Genomic DNA, 21671 nt, shown 5'->3' with positions numbered 1-21671 from the left:
TCCCAATTCCAAGATTCTAATAGAACTCTTCCTGAACGTGACCCACAGAGCCCTCGCTTCATGGCTTACAGGTTGCCCTGACTGGACCTCACGGTCCTGCCGGAGACCCCGTCTGCGGTCTCTTGCCCGGAACCCTCCCGGAGTGTGGAAGCCCAGGGCTCCTGGGCCAGGCCCCTGGCAGTGGCACCGAAGGACCGGTCGACCGTGGGTGGTGCTGGATAGAGCTTTTCAACTAACAGTCCTTAGAGATGGTAGGTTAGAGCCATCTTATCTTTGCGAATCAAGGTTAATATATGTGTACTTTGCTCTCTTTCAGGCTATTCTCATGGATCACAACTGCCCCATTAAAACAAAAATGTACACCCAGAATAATATCCAGTCGTATCCAATAGGTGATGATGAAGAATCTGAAAGTGACTGAGATCCTCAAAAGTCATCGAAGTATTTAATTGTATAAAACCATGTTTCCAGTGAAATGAGTCCTCCAGAACTTAGTCCTACCATTCATCCCTGGTGAAAAGAAAACCACCAAAGGTTATTCATTCTTCTCCGTGGTTGTGATTGATTGCCAACAGCCTTATAAAGAAAAAGCAGCTTTTCTAGGGGTTTGTATAAATAGTGTTGAAAACTTTATTTTATGTATTTGATTTTATTAAATATTATACAATATATTTTGACGAAATAGATATAGTGTAAATCTATAAATATTTGAATCCAAATTGAATATAATTTTTAAAAAACTTACATTCATGAACACTTGGGCAAAAAAATCTTATATTTTTTCTGAATATTGGTAATGAGTGTTTAAGATTAAAGCACACATTATCTCCGAGACACTTCCAACATTGAGAAACTAGAAGGAAGTCTGAAAAACAGAATCAAATAAGACAGCATATGATGTAGTGACACTGAGTGTGGTTAACTTGTAATTACTACCCATATATGAGCTGAAAGCTAGTTATCTCAAATGCAGAGGACAGGAACTTGAGTCCGTCATCTTTTGGACTTACCCATAATTCGTAGCTGGCATTAGTTTTCTACAGAATCATCTACCTGGAAACAGACGGTTATAAATTATATATTTACATGTCATGTGGTTGGCAGCGGACACTAAAGCCAATAGGGAAAAATAGTAAATGTTCTGAAAGCAGAGAAAAGCACCCAGAAGTATAGTTATGAACAACTAGCTTTCCCTTTCAAACATGTACTTGTCTCAGGATGAAAGAAAATTGAGGGTAGATAGACCTTATACTGTCAAGGTTGTAAATTTAAGCATGATAGGATATATTAACATCTAGTTCAACTTTTAGAAATTTAAAAGGCTAATAGCTGCTATGATGTGAAAAAATCTGTATCTTTGATCTGTTAAGAGGTCATCCAAGTGTCTTCTAGGAATCTATTAAGTTTTGAATTGCAACTATTTTTTAGACTTCTGAAGGTTGTTCACATCAATGTGAAAACAAATTTTAAACGAAGATGGAGGAGGAATGAAATTATCTTGAATCACGTTAGGAAAACAGGTAAAAATAATAGGTCAGGACACATTCCCTTTCAAAGACAAAAACCCTAGAAACATCTAGAAATGTCTGTATATTCTTCTATCATCTAGTGCTGTATAACGTGGTTTTTCTAAGCATGACATGGACGTGCCTTTTCAATTTAACAGCAAATACTGTGTTAGCACTGAGTTGCCATCTGGTTTTGTAGATGTGATTGGAGTGTGCAGATAGCATAGCAATGTCTCAGATAATACCCGTTAATTCTGTAGCTCTGCTATCAACAAAAATTCCCTAATGTCTGTACTGTGCAAAGCTAAAATTGTGTTTGTTAACTTGGACAAGGAGCAAAGAACTTTAGAACAGGGACTCGACCTCGTCATTCTCTAAGAGAGTAGCTGGTACTTTCTTTCCATTTGCTTTATGAAGCTTCTTGGACTGACTTGAAGTCTGGTTTTCAAGTGCAGTGTGGTGGAAGCAAACAAGTCTCCCGCTCACGTATTTGCACTGGGCAACTGACACAAATCTGACATCGTTAAGATGGCTCTAGAAGCACTCTCATATGGCTAACGTAAATTGGCAGGATTGGTCTCTACTTCCACAGGGGAGATCCTTCAAAAACGTGCTACAGATCAATTCTCTTAGAGGGTTTGTGGCTCTCCCTGACCACAATACTGTATGTTTTACTCCAATTTCATTCTTGCCTTTAAGGCTTCAGTCTCTTCAAGAATGACTGGCAGAGGCATACCCATTGTTGATCTCTAGAAAGAGCATAAAATACATGTGAGTTTTTCAGAACTGTCCTGGGAGCGAGTATCAATTATATCTGAGCGGGGGAAAATTACAAGGTCTTTTATAGGACTAATATTCTGGGGTTAGCAAGACTGTGAAGTGAGGCTTTTTGTTTTTCTTTTAATGTGTGTATCAGAACCGTGAACATACAGCTCCCTGAATGTTTTTTTCAGCAGAGGTGGGTTTTTATGTTTGTACCTGGCAAAACAGATACAAAGACGTTAATGAGGTAGCAAAAAATATTCAGTTCTTTCTTTTGACTGCTAAGTGTATGTGCATACATGTTTTAGCTAGTTTCCTTAATAAATCTACTGAACACTACTGTGCCTGTTTGTATTCCTTTAGAAACCAGACGTGATTGTTGGAATAAAATGCCTAAGGTATTGACTGTGAATATCTAATTAAAAACTGTTCTTCTCTGCTTGCAGGCATCAGGTAAAATTCAGGTTAGTCTGAACCCTACATTTTGGCTTTGCAAAATTGACTTTAAATTGAAATCTATAACTAGTCCCATGGTGTCAATGTGGAAAAGCCCAGTAAGTCACCCTTGCATTTCTAAAGTTATTGTTTTCCTGACTGTCGTGAAGAAATAACCGTATCTGATGGGAGTAACTAAGCTCTTCTGCACGGTAAGCCTGCAGGGCCCTGGAATCCAGACAACTCCGGGTGCGCGCGTGTCTTTTTCTGGCGTGAGACTCACAGGCGTGGGAATCGCAGTTTTACTCAAATCTCAGAGAAGCTCTAAACCTTCCCCAACCCTTCTATTTAAGGAAAGCTATTATCTCAATTTAGAAAGAAAGACAATACATTTTTAAAGTGATTTTAAATTTATTCACTTTTAGGGAAATGAAGATCTTATCTTTATAATCAGGAGCCAAGTATTTTAAAACTGCCTTTCAAAAAATCCAGATAAATTTAGAGCTTGACAGTACCCTCTAATTTTCAGCTTGTTTTCTCCTCTCAAAATCATAAAATGGCCAATAGTATTTCAGTTATTCTGATACTCGAATATAGGGCTTGATATTAGGAAATGCAGCATATTAATTCTGATTCCACAATAATGCTAAAATATTCAGCTTGTTTGTTTAACCTACTTCTTCACCTAAATACCAAAATACAGAAAATAATCTACTTATTTTCCTAATAAATAGGGCTGATCCATACATCTGAGATTTCACAGCTTAGAGAAACAACAGTAAAACCAGAATTGAATGCTGTTAGGCAAATTTCAAAATAGCAATTTTGTTTAGCAGAAGTGGACCTTGTGAAGAGCTTGTTTGCATGGCCAAATCCTACCAGGCGGTAATTTCTGAGAGATGTAGCAATCTCACCTCTTTCAGATGTTAGCAAATGAAGATATTCTTGTTTTCTGTGGTAGTTCTTTTTATTATTTTTTAGCTATCAATAACATAGCATGGCAGCAAGATTACACCAGGAATGTAATATAGAATACAACTGTTTTCACGGAAGCCTTACACCTCACTATCCCCTAGGGTGTTCGGAGTGACCCCCCCCCACCCCTACACTAAAGCACAACTGTGATGCCTCTGCCTGCCCCAGTAGATATAAAAATATTGCACTACATTAAAGATAGATTTTACAAATATTAGCAGCATTACTGAGCTGTTCATAATTGTGGTTCTACAGAGTTAAATACTTTCAAAACAGGAGATTTTTATGAAACCAAAATTTTGCATTATTTCTGCAGCTCTTTCAAATGCATCGGTTTCAGCAGCATGCTTGGATGTCACTAAAACTTCTGTGGTGTCATCCATCCATACACACCAGCCACTAGACACTGGCCTTCCAGGTCATCACCGGTAAGTTATTTTTCAGAAGATAAAAGTTGGTTATTACATTGGGCAGACTGTTTCAAGCACATGTTACAGAACTTCTGTTTAGCTTTCAGAGAAGGTGGTGTATAAAGACTTCTACGGGGTTTTTTTAAAATGCAAGCATGCGTAACAACAAAAAAGGGGATACACAGATCTATTTTTGTTATCAACTTGGCCAATAAAGGTACTTCCTAATATTTCACTTAAAAGTAGAATAACTTTTCTCCCTTCAAAAATGATTTCCCCATTTGAGTCATACCTTTTCTGAATAGCTTTTACTGTTCAGAGCACTTCTGCAGTTCTGTTGTTCTCCTCACAACAATCCTGTGAGGTAGTTAAAGTATTGTTTATTCCTACTTTGGAGCTGGGGAGACCACAGCATGGAACCTTCGTGTGGTTATAAAGTTCATTAATGGCCAGTGGAAGAGCCTGACCTTAAACTCTTGTCTGGCGTCCTGGGCTGCAGACCTGGGCCAGAACCCTATTATGTATTACACTATGCCTCTTCTGCCGGCCATCGAAACTGTCCCACCTAGCTCGAAATTCATGTCAATCTTTACTCTATGTCAATTATCACAGTAGTTACTACAAAAGGAAAATAGACATATAAAAGGCTAAAACTTTTATGGTATACCAACAGAGGTCATGCTCACACATTTTCCCTCAGTTACTGGGGTCCACACAATGGACCAAGTATTGGAATAGATCTTTATTACCAGAGAACTGATTCCAATTCCTATGTATCTATACTATTTTTTTTTTTTTAAACAAAAGACTGTCTGAACTATAGACACGTTCAGAATGGCCACCATACCTTCAACCTGCAGCATGTCATAAAAGCAATAAATCTATCTCACATGATTCCTCTCTTTCGCAACATCGTTCTGCAAGAAAATGTTCCTAAAACAAAATAGCCAGACCCATTTTAAGTCATTTTAAGAACAGTCCTCTGAAACTTTATCCTTGACGTGCTTTATTCCCCATGGGAGAACTGAAGATGAAAAAAACCAGATGTTCAGAACTCCCATTTAAAAGGAGAAAGCATCATTTCGAAAGATTATATTTCAAAATCCTACTGGTTACTGTTTTTTTTTTTTTAGTAATCTTCTCTACACATTCTTGACCAACTGCATTCTCTATTCCCTATTACATTTTGTTTTTCAATGCAACTTCTTCAAATTAATAACTGTATTCTCACTAAAACTGCACAGAAACTAGAAAAAAATTCACAGGATAGAAAGCAAGCAATATACATAAAAATTTTTTTTAACTGAATCATGTAACGGACTAAAGCTGCAGCATCCGCTTTTATGTTACATTTGGCAAAAACAAAAAACCACCCCCAAAACCCCAAAATAACAAAAATTTCAAGCAAGTAGAGATGTGAAAAACTTCCTAACACAAAGATTCAAAACCTGTTCCCTCAATGATTGCCGTTGTCAATTTGGGCATGCAGCAAACTTGTGACCGTGATGGAAATGAAAATACTTCAAGAATTTGGACAGTATCCTATTTTAACACTCATTCAAAACCTAAGATGAAGAAAAATAACACAATGAGACATCACACATACATAAACATGAAAAGTTAGCTTACATAATTACATAATTAGAAAAAGTTAAAAATAAATTAGTAAAAATAAATTCCCAGTATAAACCCAAAAAAGCATAGCTATAAATGCAATCTGAAACAACCAATTTAGTGAGCTGGCCATGTTTTCGCTGGAAAACCACCTTTTGCACTCTTGTTCTTACACAAGCAAATGGCTGTGGAGAAGCAGGCCGAAGTGCATTAGAAGAAGGCTCACACGTGGGTTATCTGTGGTACTTGAGATGCAACTTTCCTCAATCACTCAAAGCTTAAGCAGGCTGTCTGTCAAACAGACTCAGATGGGCCAAATAAGTCCTCTGATATGCCGCTGAATGGCTGGGAGTCTATTAGTTGGGTTATTTCATTATCGAGGTCTTCTTCTGTGTCATCTGTGTACTTGCTTATTTTTTTGGAGTGCTGGTCTAAAGACAGACTTTCTAAAGATTCGAGATCTTCAATGCCCGCCCTGTAGTGAATCATGAGCAGCGTCAGAGCTTGTAGTCTTTCACCTGATTTAGACAAAGCAGCAGAAAGAAGGGATTTTTTCCTTGATTCAGTTGCTTCTTTTTCTTCTCTAACAAGGGAATTATTATGTTCCAGCTCCTGGTCAATTTCATTCTGCAGTTTATCCAGCATGAACTCTAGTTTCTGGATCCTTTCTTCTGTAGGCAAGCCCCTGTACAGATCGCGGCCAATTTCTTTAACTGCAATGAACACGCTGTCGTCCAGACCACCCTCCTTCCTCACCAACTTTATCCCTGTGTTGTTGCCCCGTTTAGAAGGACTGTTCGCACCACAGGCCTCTGTGTCACTGCCTTCGTTGTCTGACGTGTTGGGTGTGTGTTTTGGCGAAGGTTCCACTAGATCAGTTCCTGGTTCCGAAAGGCGAGTTTTAGAGACTTGGCGCAAATTTAACAAACGAGAGCTCGTATTGATAATGTGTCTTGTCAAACCTGTTGTTTTATTGACTGACTTGCTAGCTTCAGCATCCACACGCGGAGGCAGGCCTAAGAAGGTTTCCTGTCCTTCCAGCCTGAGGTTTTTCAAGGTCCGGTCTATCCGCCTATCAGTTGCTCCACAAAGAGGAGTCTCCGTTAGACACTTTTCCTGACATTTTTTATGGCAAACGTAAGCACAGAACATACACTGGGAAGCAGCTTTAGTCCACACTTTTTTCTTACAGTAATCACACCAAGTTGGGTTCTGGAACTGGGTATCCTGGAAACTGTGTTTATTTTCTGTAAGACCCATCTGTCCAACAAAATGCTCCTCTTTAGGTAAGGCTGCAACCTCTTCGACCAAATGCAGTTCTTTTTCTTTCTCTAAGTTAGTAACTATAGGGTGGTCTGGTTCTCCTTCTTTCAAATATTTGAAGTGAATGGTAATGTCACCAAAGCAGAATTTGTCGTTGAATCCCTTCTGCATACTCAGATTGCGCAGTGCGGTTCTCGTGACCATTGCTTTCGGCGAGGGGGCTTCCAGTCTGAATGTTGAAAAGTACTCCATGTTTGCTGTAGCCAGGCACCCTAAAGCCACCTCTTCAAGTTTTAAGCTGACATGCCCCAAACAGATAAGACCCCCTAACTTGAAAGGGTCTCTGCACCACAGTGCGATGTTTAAGTATCTGTGGCAGGCTTCTATGTCGAAGAAACAGGTTGCTCTGGTTCGTGTCCATTTTCCTAGCTTATTACGGTAAGGAATTTCTGATGATTCCCACGTCTGAGGGTCATCCGAACTGTCCTTAGGAGGGCAGGAACTTTCCGAAGTAAAATCTCTCGCCACTTCTTGCTTTGCTAAGAACGGCTTAGATGCAGCTACATCTTCTGCGTGATCCGTATTTTTCGCTTGCTTTTCAGCAGGTTTATCTGCAGGAGGAGGAGGCAGCACCTTTTCTGGCTTTTCAGCAAGAACATCTGGTTCTGTCTGATTCGGAGTGTCAGCAGGAGGCAAAGGAACTTTCACTTGTGGGCGTGGTGGCACGGGTGGTTTGAAAGTGGGTCCTTGGGTGGGTTTTGACACTTGTGTCGGGTCTGTTATCTCAGAAGCTTTTAGGGCCAAGGGTTTATTTCCCTCTTTACACGGAGGTTTTGGTGGTGGTGGATGACTTCCTACAACTGATTTACGGTTTAAAACTGGTGATATCGTTCCAAGGGGCTTAACAGAAAGTGTTGTTGGAGTACGTTTGGGGCTGTGGGTTATTGATGGAGCCTCATCTTTGAGCTCATTCTGTGCTCTGACATCACTCGCCAGGTCTTCAAATTCAGAATCCAAATCTCTATTTTCGGCATCTACTGCCAAGCCCGCGGTTTCCTCTTCATAGTTTGGTTGGCATGAGCTTGACAGAAAGTTTTCTTCCAACTGTCCAAAATTATCTTGCAGCGCGGCCCCCTGATTGCTCTGGCCAACAGGCCTCTCATAATACACCAGGACCCGCTCCCCGGCCTGCTTGATCAGCTTCAAGACTTGCAGGGTAGAGGTGATTTTCACACCTGTTGTAAGGTTTCAAGAGGGAAAACAGGTGATTTTCATTGCATTAATTCACATAAGTTTGCTGAATGTAATTGCCATTAGTTCATGATTATGGAAAAGCAATACAGAAACGTGAATGATCTAATTCAGAGACCAATGCTGGAAATAAACTTAGCAAAACACTGTATTATGAATAGCAGACTCTTTTACATATTCTTTTTATTAGCCCTACCCATCAAACTAATCTTTTTATCAGGGCCAGAAAGAACAAAGAAAGCACAAATTGCTTTAAACAAGTTGGTTACTAAAGATAATATTCAGCTTAAATTTTCATTTTATTATGTTCTCAGAGGTGGCTACATTAACACAGTTGAAATTCAAAAGGTACAGAAAAATGTGGAGTGAAAAATCTCCCTTCCATGTCTATTTCCCAACCATACCGTCCCTTCCCTGAGGCAATCAAAGCTAGCAGCTTCTTGGGGAGTCTTCTAGAGGTATTCTAGGTGTTATGTTTAAAGGCTTTATTTGTTTCCTGCCCTCTCCCACCCTCCCCCAAACGTACTTACCCAAGCTAGCCCTTTCTGTAGGACTTAGAAAAAGGTGAGAAGGGGTGTTTGCTTTCCAAAGGTCTTAGGGCCACCCTGAATAAACCAGAGTAACATCGGCCCCATCTAACAACCTGACTTCAGAGTTCCTCAGCCTTTATCTGCTCGTACCTCAGTTGCCCAGACAAGATCATGCTTTAGACCTATCACTTGGAATTTTCCACAAGGGTCTTGCATTTGCAATTAATCTCTGCTCACAATCTCCTATTTCCCACCTCATACAGTGCTGTCTGTTGCTAACTGAACCTGTTTTGAGGTCATTTCCAGGCCCAATCATTCCTCCTTTGCTGTCCTGGTCCAACTGGTCTCCTGACACCACTTGCTTTTCTCCCCAACCTTAGTCTCAAGATTTCCCTGATGTTCACATCAAGATCTGGGATTCTTCTGCCCTGGCCCTTTCCTCTTCTTCTACCTGGCCTTCTGATCCCAGCCTGCTAGCCCCATCTCCCTTTTCTGCTCCTGGGTTTACCAGCGGCAGCTGCTGCTAACTGACGCCGGCCATCTTCAGTGAGGCATTCGGTGCGCAGCAGCATTCTTTTGAATTGTTTCTGGTCTCTAAACAACTAAGTCTCCAAAACCCCAGCTTCAAACCCTCCCTATTCCCCTGAAGCCCACACTCCCTGCTTCTATTCTGCAGGTGATCTCTCCTTACTTACTGAAGACATCAACAAGCAGCCACCTTTTCTCCTGGCCAGTCATTTTTTAGTATGAACCTATCTCCGAGGACAAAGTAAGCCCTTTACTTGTACTTTATTTTTTTTATTTTTTAATATTTTCTTATTATGTTAGTCACCATACAGTACATCCCTAGTTTTTGATGTAAAGTTCCATGACTCATTACTTGTACTTTAAATCCTACTCCCCATCTCCTTCAGGACTTTGCTCCATCAGCTATCCTGGCTTGTATCTTTATTCCCTTCCTTCTTCTCCTTTAAAGCCTTTTTCTTGGTTTTCACGATACTGTATTAATTTGGTTCTGACCACCTCTGCTTTCTTTTTCTCCATCCGTTTATCTGTGCCTTGTACCAAATGTGCCCATGGTTTCATACGTCCTAGTTCTCTCCCTCTTTGCTCTCTCCCTGGATCACATCCACCTCCGTCGTTGCAACCGTCAACTTTTTCTTTGGTTGGTCTCCCCTGTTCTTCACCCTATTCCTACATCCCTAACTACTTCCGGAGATCAGCACCTGAATGTTTCCCTGATGTAACAAATTCAGCTTAGTCAAAACCCCTCTCTGATCTTCTCAATCTCCTGTCCTCACTATGTGAATCAACTTGCCACCCTCCCAATTAACCCAATCTGCACCCCACCCCACCCCAGAGACAGCTAATCCCCCAGATCCCAGCAGCTCTCAGTTCTGTCCGAGTTCTAGTCCTTTTCATCCTCTGTTCAGATCCACCTGGTCACTGGCTTCAGTTGCAAGAATCCACAGCTCCTTGATGTGACCCCTCAGATCTTCCCTGTTTTAATCACCAAACATCCTGCTCCCCAATTTTCCCAAAGCTTTGACTCAAAAATCTTTAGCATACAAACTCATCACACTGGAATCCAGAGCTTACTAAGGTGGCTCTCTCCATGATTCATCCAGCCTGCTCTCTCCCTCTAACCACACTATGTTCCAGCAAAATTGTAGTCTGACATATGTACAAATGAGAAACAAGTCCATCTACTGAGCTGTTGGAAAACTTCAACTCAATCCAAACTCGTTCTTTGTGACTTAACACCTGGCTTCATCTCTTCCCCAACCACCAGGAGCTTTGTGGAGACAACCACTGTTCCTCTCAGGACTAGTTGGCCAAATCTGGACTCCTTTTCTTTTGCAGTGTTACAAATATACACAAAAGTAGAGGAAATAGAAGAAAAATGAACTCCATCATTGAGCTTCAAATATTAATAAGCATTCGGCCAATCTTATTTCAACTACCACCAATCCCATTACTATTTAAAAAATTATATACCCATATAAACAAATTATAGCTACAAAAAATAAGTACTATACCTGCCCCTTATCTCGATAAATATCTTATTTTTATAAATGTTAAAGGGGTGACCTTTACTTTTTCCACTCTACACACATTTATATTGCTTTCTGAGAATATTTATTTTTGAGAATATTTACTACATGTGTAACAAAAAAAACTCACCTTTCATAAAAGCACATTAAAAAAATATATCCTATAGGTAAAACCAGAACAACAGTATGTGTGGATATAAAAAATTCATACTGAATTCTAGTTTTTAGCTGAGGAGGAGTAATGTTTCTGTTATGTTATTCTGTGTTTATGTTGAACAACTATGTGAGAGGGGAGGTCTGTCGTCCTAAGCGCCTATGAACAGCAGCAGCAGCTGGGGGCTTGTGAGGAGTGCAGAATCTTGGGCCCCTGTCCAGGTCTGCTGAAGCAGACCCTAATTTAACTCCATGTCTGGGTGACTGGAGTTCAGTCAGAAGGTCTGAGAAGCACTGTTTATGACCCACCAAAGGGATTTCCATGTGAAAATATTCACTTAGTTGAGCTTCCAGGTGTGCAACTAAATGATTTTCATTATTTTACTGTCATGACGGCTTAGAATCAAAGGTTGAACATATAACTAAGGAAAACTCCTTGCTTTACGACCTTATCTACCTTGTTGTTTATCTTAGCTGTGAAAGAATATACCATATTGTCTTTGGAAGCTCAGCTATGACCAACCATGTGTTCAAGAAATCTCTTGACAAGCCTAGAATGGGGGCGGGGCAGGTACCACAAAGGCCTGAAAAGGTTTGGACTTTTTTCCCATTGGTGTGTACAGGGAGTCCTACTGCTTATTCATAAACAGCCAAGCAAATAATCTACGTATCAACAAAATTTATGTAGTTATCAATCTACCTGATAGGAAGGCATGCAGGGGACACATTGTTCCAGCAGCAATAGTGATTTGGGCTGTATTCTAATGACTGCATATTAACAAATGGCTGGCCAATCAGGGACAATACAGAGCCATCAATATGGGGCCACAGGACAGTTCAAGTGTGCCCTCTCGGACAAGGAATATTATTAGTCTCTTTCCTGTTCATTATCTAGTCCTAAGTGATGGGGGTCACAGTGCTAACACTGTGAATTTTAGGCCCAGAGTAGTTAGGTGGTTATATAGAAGGAATTACTGACCTGCCCTTTTTTTCATATTCATTAAACACTAGAGGAGTAGAAGGTGGGATGGAAAGGAAAATTAGAGAAGTTAACTGAAAAGTGGTCTAAAGATGAAGTATTTTACAGATTTATACGTAAGGACTAAAATGGCATTTGTGTTTTAAATTATTAAAAATCTGAAGGAAGCCTTAAAGTTAATCTCTTTCCATTTTATAAAAGTAACGTGCTCATAGAAAGAATGAAGATAGGGAAAACTCCCACATTTGCTCACTGATTTCTCTGTAAATGTGAAGTGTGTTACATATTAGCACAGTTACCTCCAATAGCAATCAGTCGGTCTCCCCGTTGAAGATCTGCAAGCGCGGCAGGCGAGTTTGGGGCCACCGTCTCAATTATGACATGCCCAGCATACCCGTCAGTTGACTGGACAAGACGAAGTGTAAGTCCAACACTCTGTAAATTCCCCTTTATTAATTCAACCTTTGATAAAGACAAAAAAATGAAAACAGTCAATGGGTTCATGGTAGGGGAATAAGAAGACATCAGCACACTGAGAACACTGCAGCTGATGCTGACTTTTGTACCATGGTGACTATTTTTACAGACAAAAGAGGGGGAGATCTTTAGGGCAACAATTAAATTAACATATGCTCAGACTGCACATTTGGGGTTCAAAAACATTAAACACTTTCTTACATTCAGCGTGTCTTATTTAAGATCCATTCTCACTATAGAGTATTTGGAAACAGAAAGGCAAAATGAAAACACTCCTAATCACACCATCCAGAACTGTTGTATGTCATACTTTCTAATATATATATTTTAACACAAAATTAAGATCCCATTGTGAATATAATTCTGAATCTTGCTTTTTAAAAATCTAACTGGAAATATCTTCTATGTCATTAGATGTGCTTTGGAACCTCTTTTTTTTTATGATGTATTGTTAAATTACCTTTTGCGGGGGCAAAGTGAAAGACTTGACATTTGTTTTATTAACAGGTATCTTAATGAGCTATCCTTCTCTAACTCATCAAGATCGTTTTGTTTTCTAAACAAATGTCACCTAATTTATCAAAAGATGTGTTCCAGATTCACATCATCTGTGAACTAAAAAAGACAACACAACATGTTATATCCTCATTTAAATTACGGATTAAAAAAATAGATTGAATGCTACATCCATCTAGATGACAAGAACTCAATCTGTGTTTATTAAGTTAAATAAATTACAAATCAGTCTAATTGTATTATCATTTAGCCCACGTTTCTTAGTTCTGGTCTTCAAGAGATTTCATGAGGGACTCTGCCAAATAACTTGCTAATATCCTAATATATCACTGTCTGTATTGCTTTAATAAACCCTACTTTTAAAAGCCAAAAATTTAATTCTCCTATCTAATGGTGTTGGTTAGTAAAAGAGACCTAACTGGAAATTGTTTTTTAATATGACGTTACTAGATTTTGTAAAGTTGCTTTTAAATTAAGGAAAATCTTAATCACATTATGCTCAAGAAATGAGAAATGTAGTGAAGTTTTTGATTACATAAAGGTTCACAAACAAAAAACCCGTCCAAAACACACATGTATTTAAACCTCCAAAAAACCTCTAATTCTTGCCTTATGATATAGTAAATAATCACCTTATAATGTTAATAGTGGTTTTCACTGTAAAAAAAAAAGCCCTTAAGGATACATTCTTTCAAATCCATAAACATAAATATATTCTTAATATACAGAGTGCCAAAGCTAAAACTTTTTACAAAGTAACATTTTCTAATATAAGAAACTTAACAGTACCAAATGGGCAAAAAACTAAATTTTATGAGTCTGAGAAATGTAAATTTTAAAAACTAACACTTGGAATGTGTTTTTTGATGATTTATTCTTTGTTCTTAACATGGAATAGAGGTTGGGTGGATGGGGTTGAGAAGGGAATTAAGGCTAGAATTGATTTTGTCTAACTGAATTTATTTTCTATATACCAATCATACTATTCCCTTTGCTTTTCTTCTTTCAAATGATTCTTGAAGTAAACATTCCAGATGGAAAAGGATAAGGTTTTCAGGAGGAATAATAAGGGTAGATAATACATTACTGCCTGCCCCCCCTTTTACTACTGATTAATAGTAAATGCTATTGATTTCATACTTACACAGGGAACCAAACTTAAGACACTATTTCTTTCACCTCTTGTTTTGTTTCCTTTTTTTTTTTTTTTAAAGATTTTATTTGTTTATTTGAGAGAGAGACAGCCAGCGAGAGAGGGAACACAAGCAGGAGGAGTGGGAGAGGAAGAAGTAGGCTCCCAGCCGAGGAGCCTGATGTGGGGCTCGATCCCATAACGCCGGGATCACGCCCTGAGCTGAAGGCAGACGCTTAACGACTGAGCCATCCAGGCGCCCCGTTTGGTTTCCTTCTAAACTCACAGTGCTGACCTATCTAATTTTGGGATTACAGGTACAGTCTTCTCTGAAACAGAGACTTAAAAATCTAAGATCTGACAGCAAAAGTTCTAAGAGTATAAAAACACCTCTTAATTAAAAACCTGACAAAACATTTAAAAATGAGTATCACACAAAAATTTTTAATGTGAAATTTATGATAAAGTTTACAAGACTATCCAAATGATACCATGGCTTCTGGAACAAAACTGACATCTCCATTGGGATGAAACTATTTTTAAACAAGAATATAGCCAAAAATAAAAAATTCTCCTCCATACACAGGTATCTATAATTTAAAATTATATATATGACTATTGGATATACCATGCAGCTATAAAACATATACCAAAATACAATTCTTTAAATGACAAGGTGAAAATAAAACAGAAATCCTAAATATTTTTTATATATCTGCATGTGGCACGTATCCCCCTGAAATATGGGACACCTCATTACCTGAGAGGTTTTGGTTTTGAAATTTTTATTATGGAAAATTTAAAATATATACAAAAACAGAGAAGAGGGAAAATGAACCTTGTGGTAGGTTATAAAATCTGGTCACAAATTACTATCCTTGTATGTACGTTCCTCTGCAATGATTCCCTTACCCAACCTGCCATTAGAAGTGTAACTTGTTTCTCCACCCTTCTCAGCAACCAATATAACCAGAAAAAAATAAGCAAAGACAAGACTATCTGAACATTATCATCCCTGACATAAGTGACATTTAAATAACATGTTACCTAATAATGACAAATACACATTCAAGTGCACATGGTAAGTTCACCAGGATGTGCTAGGTCATGAAGTAAGTGTCAATAAATTTAAAAGACTGAAATTCAAGATATGTTCTCTGAATGGAATTCAATTAGTAATCAACTGACAAGATAACTAGGGAAACCCCAAATATTTGGAAAGTAAAACAATACGTTTCTACATAATTCATGGCCAAAGAAGGAATCAAGAAAAATTTAAGAACATTCTGAATGGAATGATGAAAATACAAATTATTAAAATCTGTAGGACGCAACTAAAGCTGTGTTTACTAGGAATTGATAGCTTTCAGTGCTTATACTAGGGGCAAAAAATCCAAAATTAGTGACCTCAGTTCCTACATCAAATCAGAAATCTCAAAACAGAAGGAAAGAATAAAGAGCAGAAATCAATGCAATATAAAAACAGAGAAATCAATCATAAGAGCTGATTAATGAAATAATAAAAGTGATAAGCCTCTAAGCCAGACTCATGAAGAAAAAAAGACACATTACCAAAATCAAATAAGAGGGACCATCACTACAAAATCTACAGGCATTAAGAGAATTAGGCCATATTTTGGACAATTTGATGCCAACACATTTGACAACTTAGATGCACTGGAAAAATTTCCTCAAAAGATACAAATGACAAAACCCCCACAAGACAGAAATTTTGGATACCGCCATGTCTACTACTTATCAAATTCATAACCCCTCCTGTCTCCCCCCCCAAAACTCCCAAACTCCAGGTCTAGACTGCTTCGTTGGTGAATTCTCAAGGAAGAAACAATAGCAATCTTATCTGGAATCTTTCCAAATCATATGTTAAGGCCAATGCTATCCCCTAATTCACAAACCCAGACAAACACAAAACAAGAAAGCAGAACTACAGACTAATATTTCTAACGTTCAAACACTGAAGAAAAATTTCCTAAAAACAATTTTAGGGAATTTAAGCTAATGATATATAAAAAGGATAATAATAAAAAACAAGTGGAGTTGATTTCCAGGAATTTAAGTTTGATTTAAGCAGCCAAGAATCAATCAATATAATTTACCATATTAAGAAAACAAAAACAGGGGCGCCTGGGTGGCGCAGTCGTTGGGCGTCTGCCTTTGGCTCAGGGCGTGATCCCGGCGTTATGGGATCGAGCCCCACATCAGGCTCCTCCGCTATGAGCCTGCTTCTTCCTCTCCCACTCCCCCTGCTTGTGTTCCCTCTCTCGCTGGCTGTCTCTATCTCTGTTAAATAAATAGATAAAAATCTTTTATAAAAAAAAAAAAAAAAGAAAAAAAGAAAACAAAAACAAAACAAAGAAAAGTCCCGAACAAACTAAAAATACAAGGGGACTCTTAAACCAGATTATGGACATCTACAAAAATCTACAGGTAACATAATAGTCAATGTTTTCTACCTAAAATCAGGAACAAAGAAAGATTTCTCTTCTACCATTTCAATTCAGTGTTATACTGGAGGGTACAGTCAGGGTAGTAACACAAGAAAAAGGGAAGGCATAGAGATTGGAAAGAGAGGAGAAAAACGGTCTTTATTCACAAATAACAGATCTTATACATAAGTAATCCTATGAAATCTACAAAATAACTATTAATAAGTGAAATTAGGTCACGGACTACGAATTTATTTACAATAGCATAAAAATAGGGTTAAACTTAATGAAAGATGTGCAGGATCTGTATGTTGAAAACTATAAAACACTGCAAAGGAAAATTAAAGAAGACCAAAATAAATGGAGAATGATACCATGTTCACACATTGAAAAACTCATTACTATTAGGATGCCCATTCTTCCCAAATTTATCTACAGATTCGAACAGAAATCTCTGCAGGCCTTTGGAGAGGCAAAGTCAAAGAGAGGTAAAGGAACTGGAATACCCAAACCCATCCTTAAATGGAACAAGAATATATGATTTAGAGTCTCTGATTTCAAGGCTTACTATATACAGCACACACAACACAGATAAATCTCAAGGACATGTGGAGTGAAAGGAGTCAAACACAAAAGACCATATGCTCTATGATTCAATTTGTATGAAATTCTAGGAAAGGCAAAATTATAGTGACAGAAAACAGATTAGTACTTGTCAAGGACTGGGGGTTGGAGACTGCAGACTGAGGGCATACAGTAGCACAAATAAAATTTTCAAGATGATGGAAATATTCTGTATCTTGATTGGGGTAAAAGTTATGTGACTGAATACAATTACCAAAATTCACTGTACACTTAGTGAATTTATTGCATTTAAGTAATGCCTTAATAAAGCTATTAAAAATAAAGCAAAAATTAATAAAACCCCCCATATACCATTTTTATCTTAGGATACTTAAATATATAGATTACTGATAATTCATTCTGATGGCCCTTAGTTTTCCAATTTACTTAATTTAATAAAAACAACTTGAGATGAATTTAGATGGTCCTTAAGTCAATCAGGAAGGATAGCAACATTTAGATAGTTGTTCCATTTAACTGATGTCAATCAAATGCACCCTGACTCTTATGTACAGATAACTGGAAATACTACACTGTAGATACAGGATTAAACCAGACATAATTATAAGAAGCAAGAACAAACTGTGTCTCAGAAAGAAACAAAAACACTTGAAAATGAAACCCAAGTTTTAATTTTCTGTACTGTTAAATCACCAAAAGAATATGAATAAACTTCTAATTTTTATCAAATACTTACATGTGGTTAAAAAAATCAATTTCATAAAATAACTTATACCAAAAAACAACAGTCCTCTCTAAGCCCCCCACTCCCACACCACAGCAACTACCTAGTCATGTAGGGATTACCTTTTCTTCCTCTAGGGAACACATTATTATCTCCTAATGTATCAAATTTTAGACAATCTGCTGATGTCCTACTATAACAGACAAGGATGTAGCCCCATCTTCCTTTCCCCAAATACAGTAGAGTTCATCACTATGTTTAGTTCCTCTACATAAACTCTTTAGAATTTTAATTAATAAACTTATACTTCTATTTCTTCAACATTCTTGATATTAGGACTTCTATCTTTCCCTTCACCTCTCCTCTTTACCTTCCACCTTCTAAACTCTACTGTCAAAGTTGATAACTATTAACTTTCTAACTATAATTAAGCTATCAAGTTTGATTCTAAAAGCTAAAGATCAGCAGTGTTTACAATTACTGCAACTATGTAAATATTATTTATTGTAAAGCTGAGCATTATTACTGTTTCTGTCTTGTAGAGCCTTTTGTTTTTCTTGGGAGTTTTTTTCTTTCAACAATATAGCTTTCACTTTAAATGTAGAATTTATGTTAAATACAGCTTCTGCAATTAGCTCTATAATAATCGTTGACTATGACTTGAGGCAAGTGTTAACCTCTCTGAATGTCATTGGTAAAATGAGATATCTCAAATGTGGAACTCTGAAAAAATTCAGTTGTTATTATTGTTATTACCAAAACTTAACACTACTAGTCAAAAATGGGAATGCAAAAGGAAATTTAAAAACCAGTCTGCTGCAAATGAACTCAATATACAGCTAAGGAAACAAGACAAAGTATTATGACACAAACATCAATTCAGGGCATTAGAATATTTAAACTATCTTATATCAGACAAACATTAATTTAGTTTTATAGGATCAAGACTGAGAGGCTAAGTTTATGATTGATTTAAAAAACTGTCTTATTAGAAAAGACTTTTTGGTAACGGGTGTCAACAGGTGGTAAAAGAACAGCCAGTTCAAACATACTAGAAGTACAATGGGCTCAAGCAGGGTCTTTACTGCCAAACAGTTAAAAATTATACTAATGGTGGTAAATGTCTACTTTTTCACACAACTGTAACTTTTCATCTCATTATAAAGTTTCCTCTATGCAGGAGACTAAAGACGTATCAGATAAAAGTAAAAGGAAGGGGCCAAAAAGAACAGTAGGGCAAGAAAAACTGTATTTCTTATGGACAAATAAAGTATTGTGAAGAAAAAATGAACATGGAATAATATTATATTGTCCTTTGGGATGCTGAGCTTGTAATCTTTTTTTTTTTTTTTTGAGGGGGGAGGGGAAGAGGGAGAGAGAATCTTAAGCAGGCTCCACTCCCAAGGAGCCTGATGTGGGGCTCAATCTCACAACCCTGAGATGACCTGAGCAAAAACCAAGAGTTGGACACTTAACTGACTGAGCCACCCAGGAGGCCCTGGCATGAAATCTTTATTAAAAAAAGAAAGGGAGGAATGAAAGTGAAGGCAAAATGTCTGTGGTAACAAAAACAGGTATACATTAACGTGGAAGGCCTGGGATCGATTTCGATAATCATCATGTAATAACTCTTCCTTTCTTGTAAGAAGCCAACTGGATATTTTTAAGTTTCACCAAACTCTGGGCGATCCCCTACTGCAAAAGATAAGCTACAATTAAGGAAAAGTTAACCTCTATAAAATTTTTCAATCAAAATCTCTGTAGACATGCAAGTTTGCTTTATATGTTTCTTCAAGGAAAACCTTCTTGGCCCAAGAGAAGATCAAGATAGTAAATAATAAACGGGGAGGTAATGAATGGGGGTCACAAAACCTTTTCCCTTTGGAGTAGTCATCTGGTTAACTTCATGGAATTTGTCTGGAAGTCGTAAGCCAAATCCTCCAAATCGAAACCTGTGGTGGGGTCGTGAGACTATTCAGACCACAAGGATCCTACTTTCATCAGAGGGTTGGAAGCATCGTGGTCAATATCTAAATGTTCGTTAGCATTGTTTTAGAGATTATCTAAATGATATTCCAAGAGCAAAGCACAATGGGCCACAAGACATGTATGTATATGGTGTTATGGGAATTCAGGGGAAAGTGAAGACTGCCTCTGGATGAGGGGTGTGGAGAAGGCTTCATATAAAGAAATGGCACTTAGGTTCTATCTTAAAGCATGAGAAGAATCTGACAGCTAGTGTAGGGAGTTGGGAAGCAGTAGGAGAGGGTATCATTCTAGGTCACAGTAACATTGTGAGAGCAAAGAGATGGAGACGAGAGTTCAGAGCACATCAGAAAATTAAAACCATCATGATGGTAACAGCTGAGATTTAATGGGAGAGAAAATTCTGACCCTGATTATAACAACACATTTTACTAGGAAAAAGCAGCAGCATTTCATAGAACATATCACAGAATCCTATGTATTCTGATATCTAATAGAGAAAAAGTCCTACAATATATCATCTTGCAATAAATGTATTTAGAGTTTGCAAACATCTATTAATATCTTATTTGTTATAAATATGTTCCTTAAACCTGTATCTTGTGGCATGACTGCTAAGACAAAGAAGAAATTAGTAGGTTAGTACATATTAAACACTTACTATGTGCATAGTAAAACAGACACTGATGTCTGCCATGTTCTCCCCTGCTCTGGGTCTATCTCTGCAACTCTCTACTCCCTAGTATGGTTATGGTGGGAACAGCCATACTTATGTAACACGGTTCCACTTCTCGGCTTCCTTACATGGTCCAGGACACACACCTGACCCAAGCTGCACCAATCAGAGTTCCTTCCTGGATGGTGGGAATTCATCAGATTCAGAGATTACTTGAATGGAATAAACATAAGTGTAGCTGTAGGCATCTGTGTATCTTCTTATGAACTGGGAAACAAAGCCAGTCTGCAGAATGAAGAATAAGGCGTATAAAAAGCCAGGAGCAGAGAGGAAAGAGAGGCCTGACTGTGGTTTAGTTTCTGGTTCTAGTTTGTTTCTAAGGCCTAGCTACACTCCTGCTAAAAGCTAAGCGGAGTCAAATCCACAAAACCGTGAACAGTGGCCCTCACATCTGCCTGTGGCATCCATGCAACACCACAAAAGTACTTCTTTTTTGCTTTAGCTAGTTTTGGTAGATACCTATTTCAAAGCTCTAACTTAACAGGTACTGTATTAGAGGCCATCACAGACAATATCTCATTGAACTCAAAGTGCTGTATTTATTCAACTGGAAAGCTACAAATACATCAGAAAAGGAGGATGTAGTATTTTCTGTGTGGCTTAGCCTCTGTCAACTGGTCTGAATTTTGTTAAAACAAAAAAGTAGATTTTAATGGAGTAGAAATATTTTTTCTAGTATTTTCTGAATTGCATACAAAAAAAGAGTTTATCAACTGTCAAGAATTGCTGACACATACTAAACAGCAATTACATGCGCTGAATCACAAGTCAATACATACAAGATTGCAGACAGCCTGCATTTAACTTCGCCAATAATGTCAGACACAGGTTAAAAAATTGTAGCTGTATGTGCATCTATCTTGTGGAGAGCAATTTAGTAAAAAAACCGAGATAGCCTTTAAGAGCTCTCATACTCTGACATCCTTTTAGCCTTTCTTGGACCCAGCTGGGATGCTGTATTTTCACCTGGGGGGGAAAACAACATATTGATTTTTTAATCCCTTTCTAAGATGCACATAATTTTATACAATGGCTAAGGAGAGGATATATTTTAATAACACATCAATATAGCTCTTTTACAAACTGTTCTCTCCTATACAAGCTTTTAACATTGAGAAAAAAAACCAAAAAACC

The 21671-nt window shown here is 37.8% G+C and overlaps 2 protein-coding genes across 2 annotated transcripts in view; one reads left to right on the top strand and one right to left on the bottom strand.

The window, feature by feature from the left end:
* Positions 1-873, top strand: part of SLC18A2 (solute carrier family 18 member A2) — a 34574-nt gene extending 33701 nt beyond the window's left edge. Inside the window, exon 15 of the mRNA XM_040623947.1 lies at positions 317-873. Coding sequence (XP_040479881.1) covers positions 317-421 — 105 coding nt within the window. The 3' untranslated portion in view covers positions 422-873. The remainder of the gene's footprint in view (positions 1-316) is intronic.
* A 2223-nt stretch (positions 874-3096) lies between these two features.
* The window catches only part of PDZD8 (PDZ domain containing 8), an 83111-nt gene continuing 64536 nt past the window's right edge, over positions 3097-21671 (bottom strand). Inside the window, 2 exon segments of the mRNA XM_008686802.2 lie at positions 3097-8202; positions 12234-12396. Of these exon segments, the coding sequence (XP_008685024.2) occupies positions 5999-8202; positions 12234-12396 (2367 nt within the window). The 3' untranslated portion in view covers positions 3097-5998.

This window comes from Ursus maritimus, unplaced genomic scaffold (genome assembly GCF_017311325.1).
Source record: "Ursus maritimus isolate PB19 unplaced genomic scaffold, ASM1731132v1 scaffold_7, whole genome shotgun sequence".
In the NCBI taxonomy this organism is placed as follows: domain Eukaryota; kingdom Metazoa; phylum Chordata; class Mammalia; order Carnivora; family Ursidae; genus Ursus; species Ursus maritimus.
Note: the sequence above shows the minus strand (reverse complement) of the source record. Positions and strands in the feature narration are given on the sequence as shown.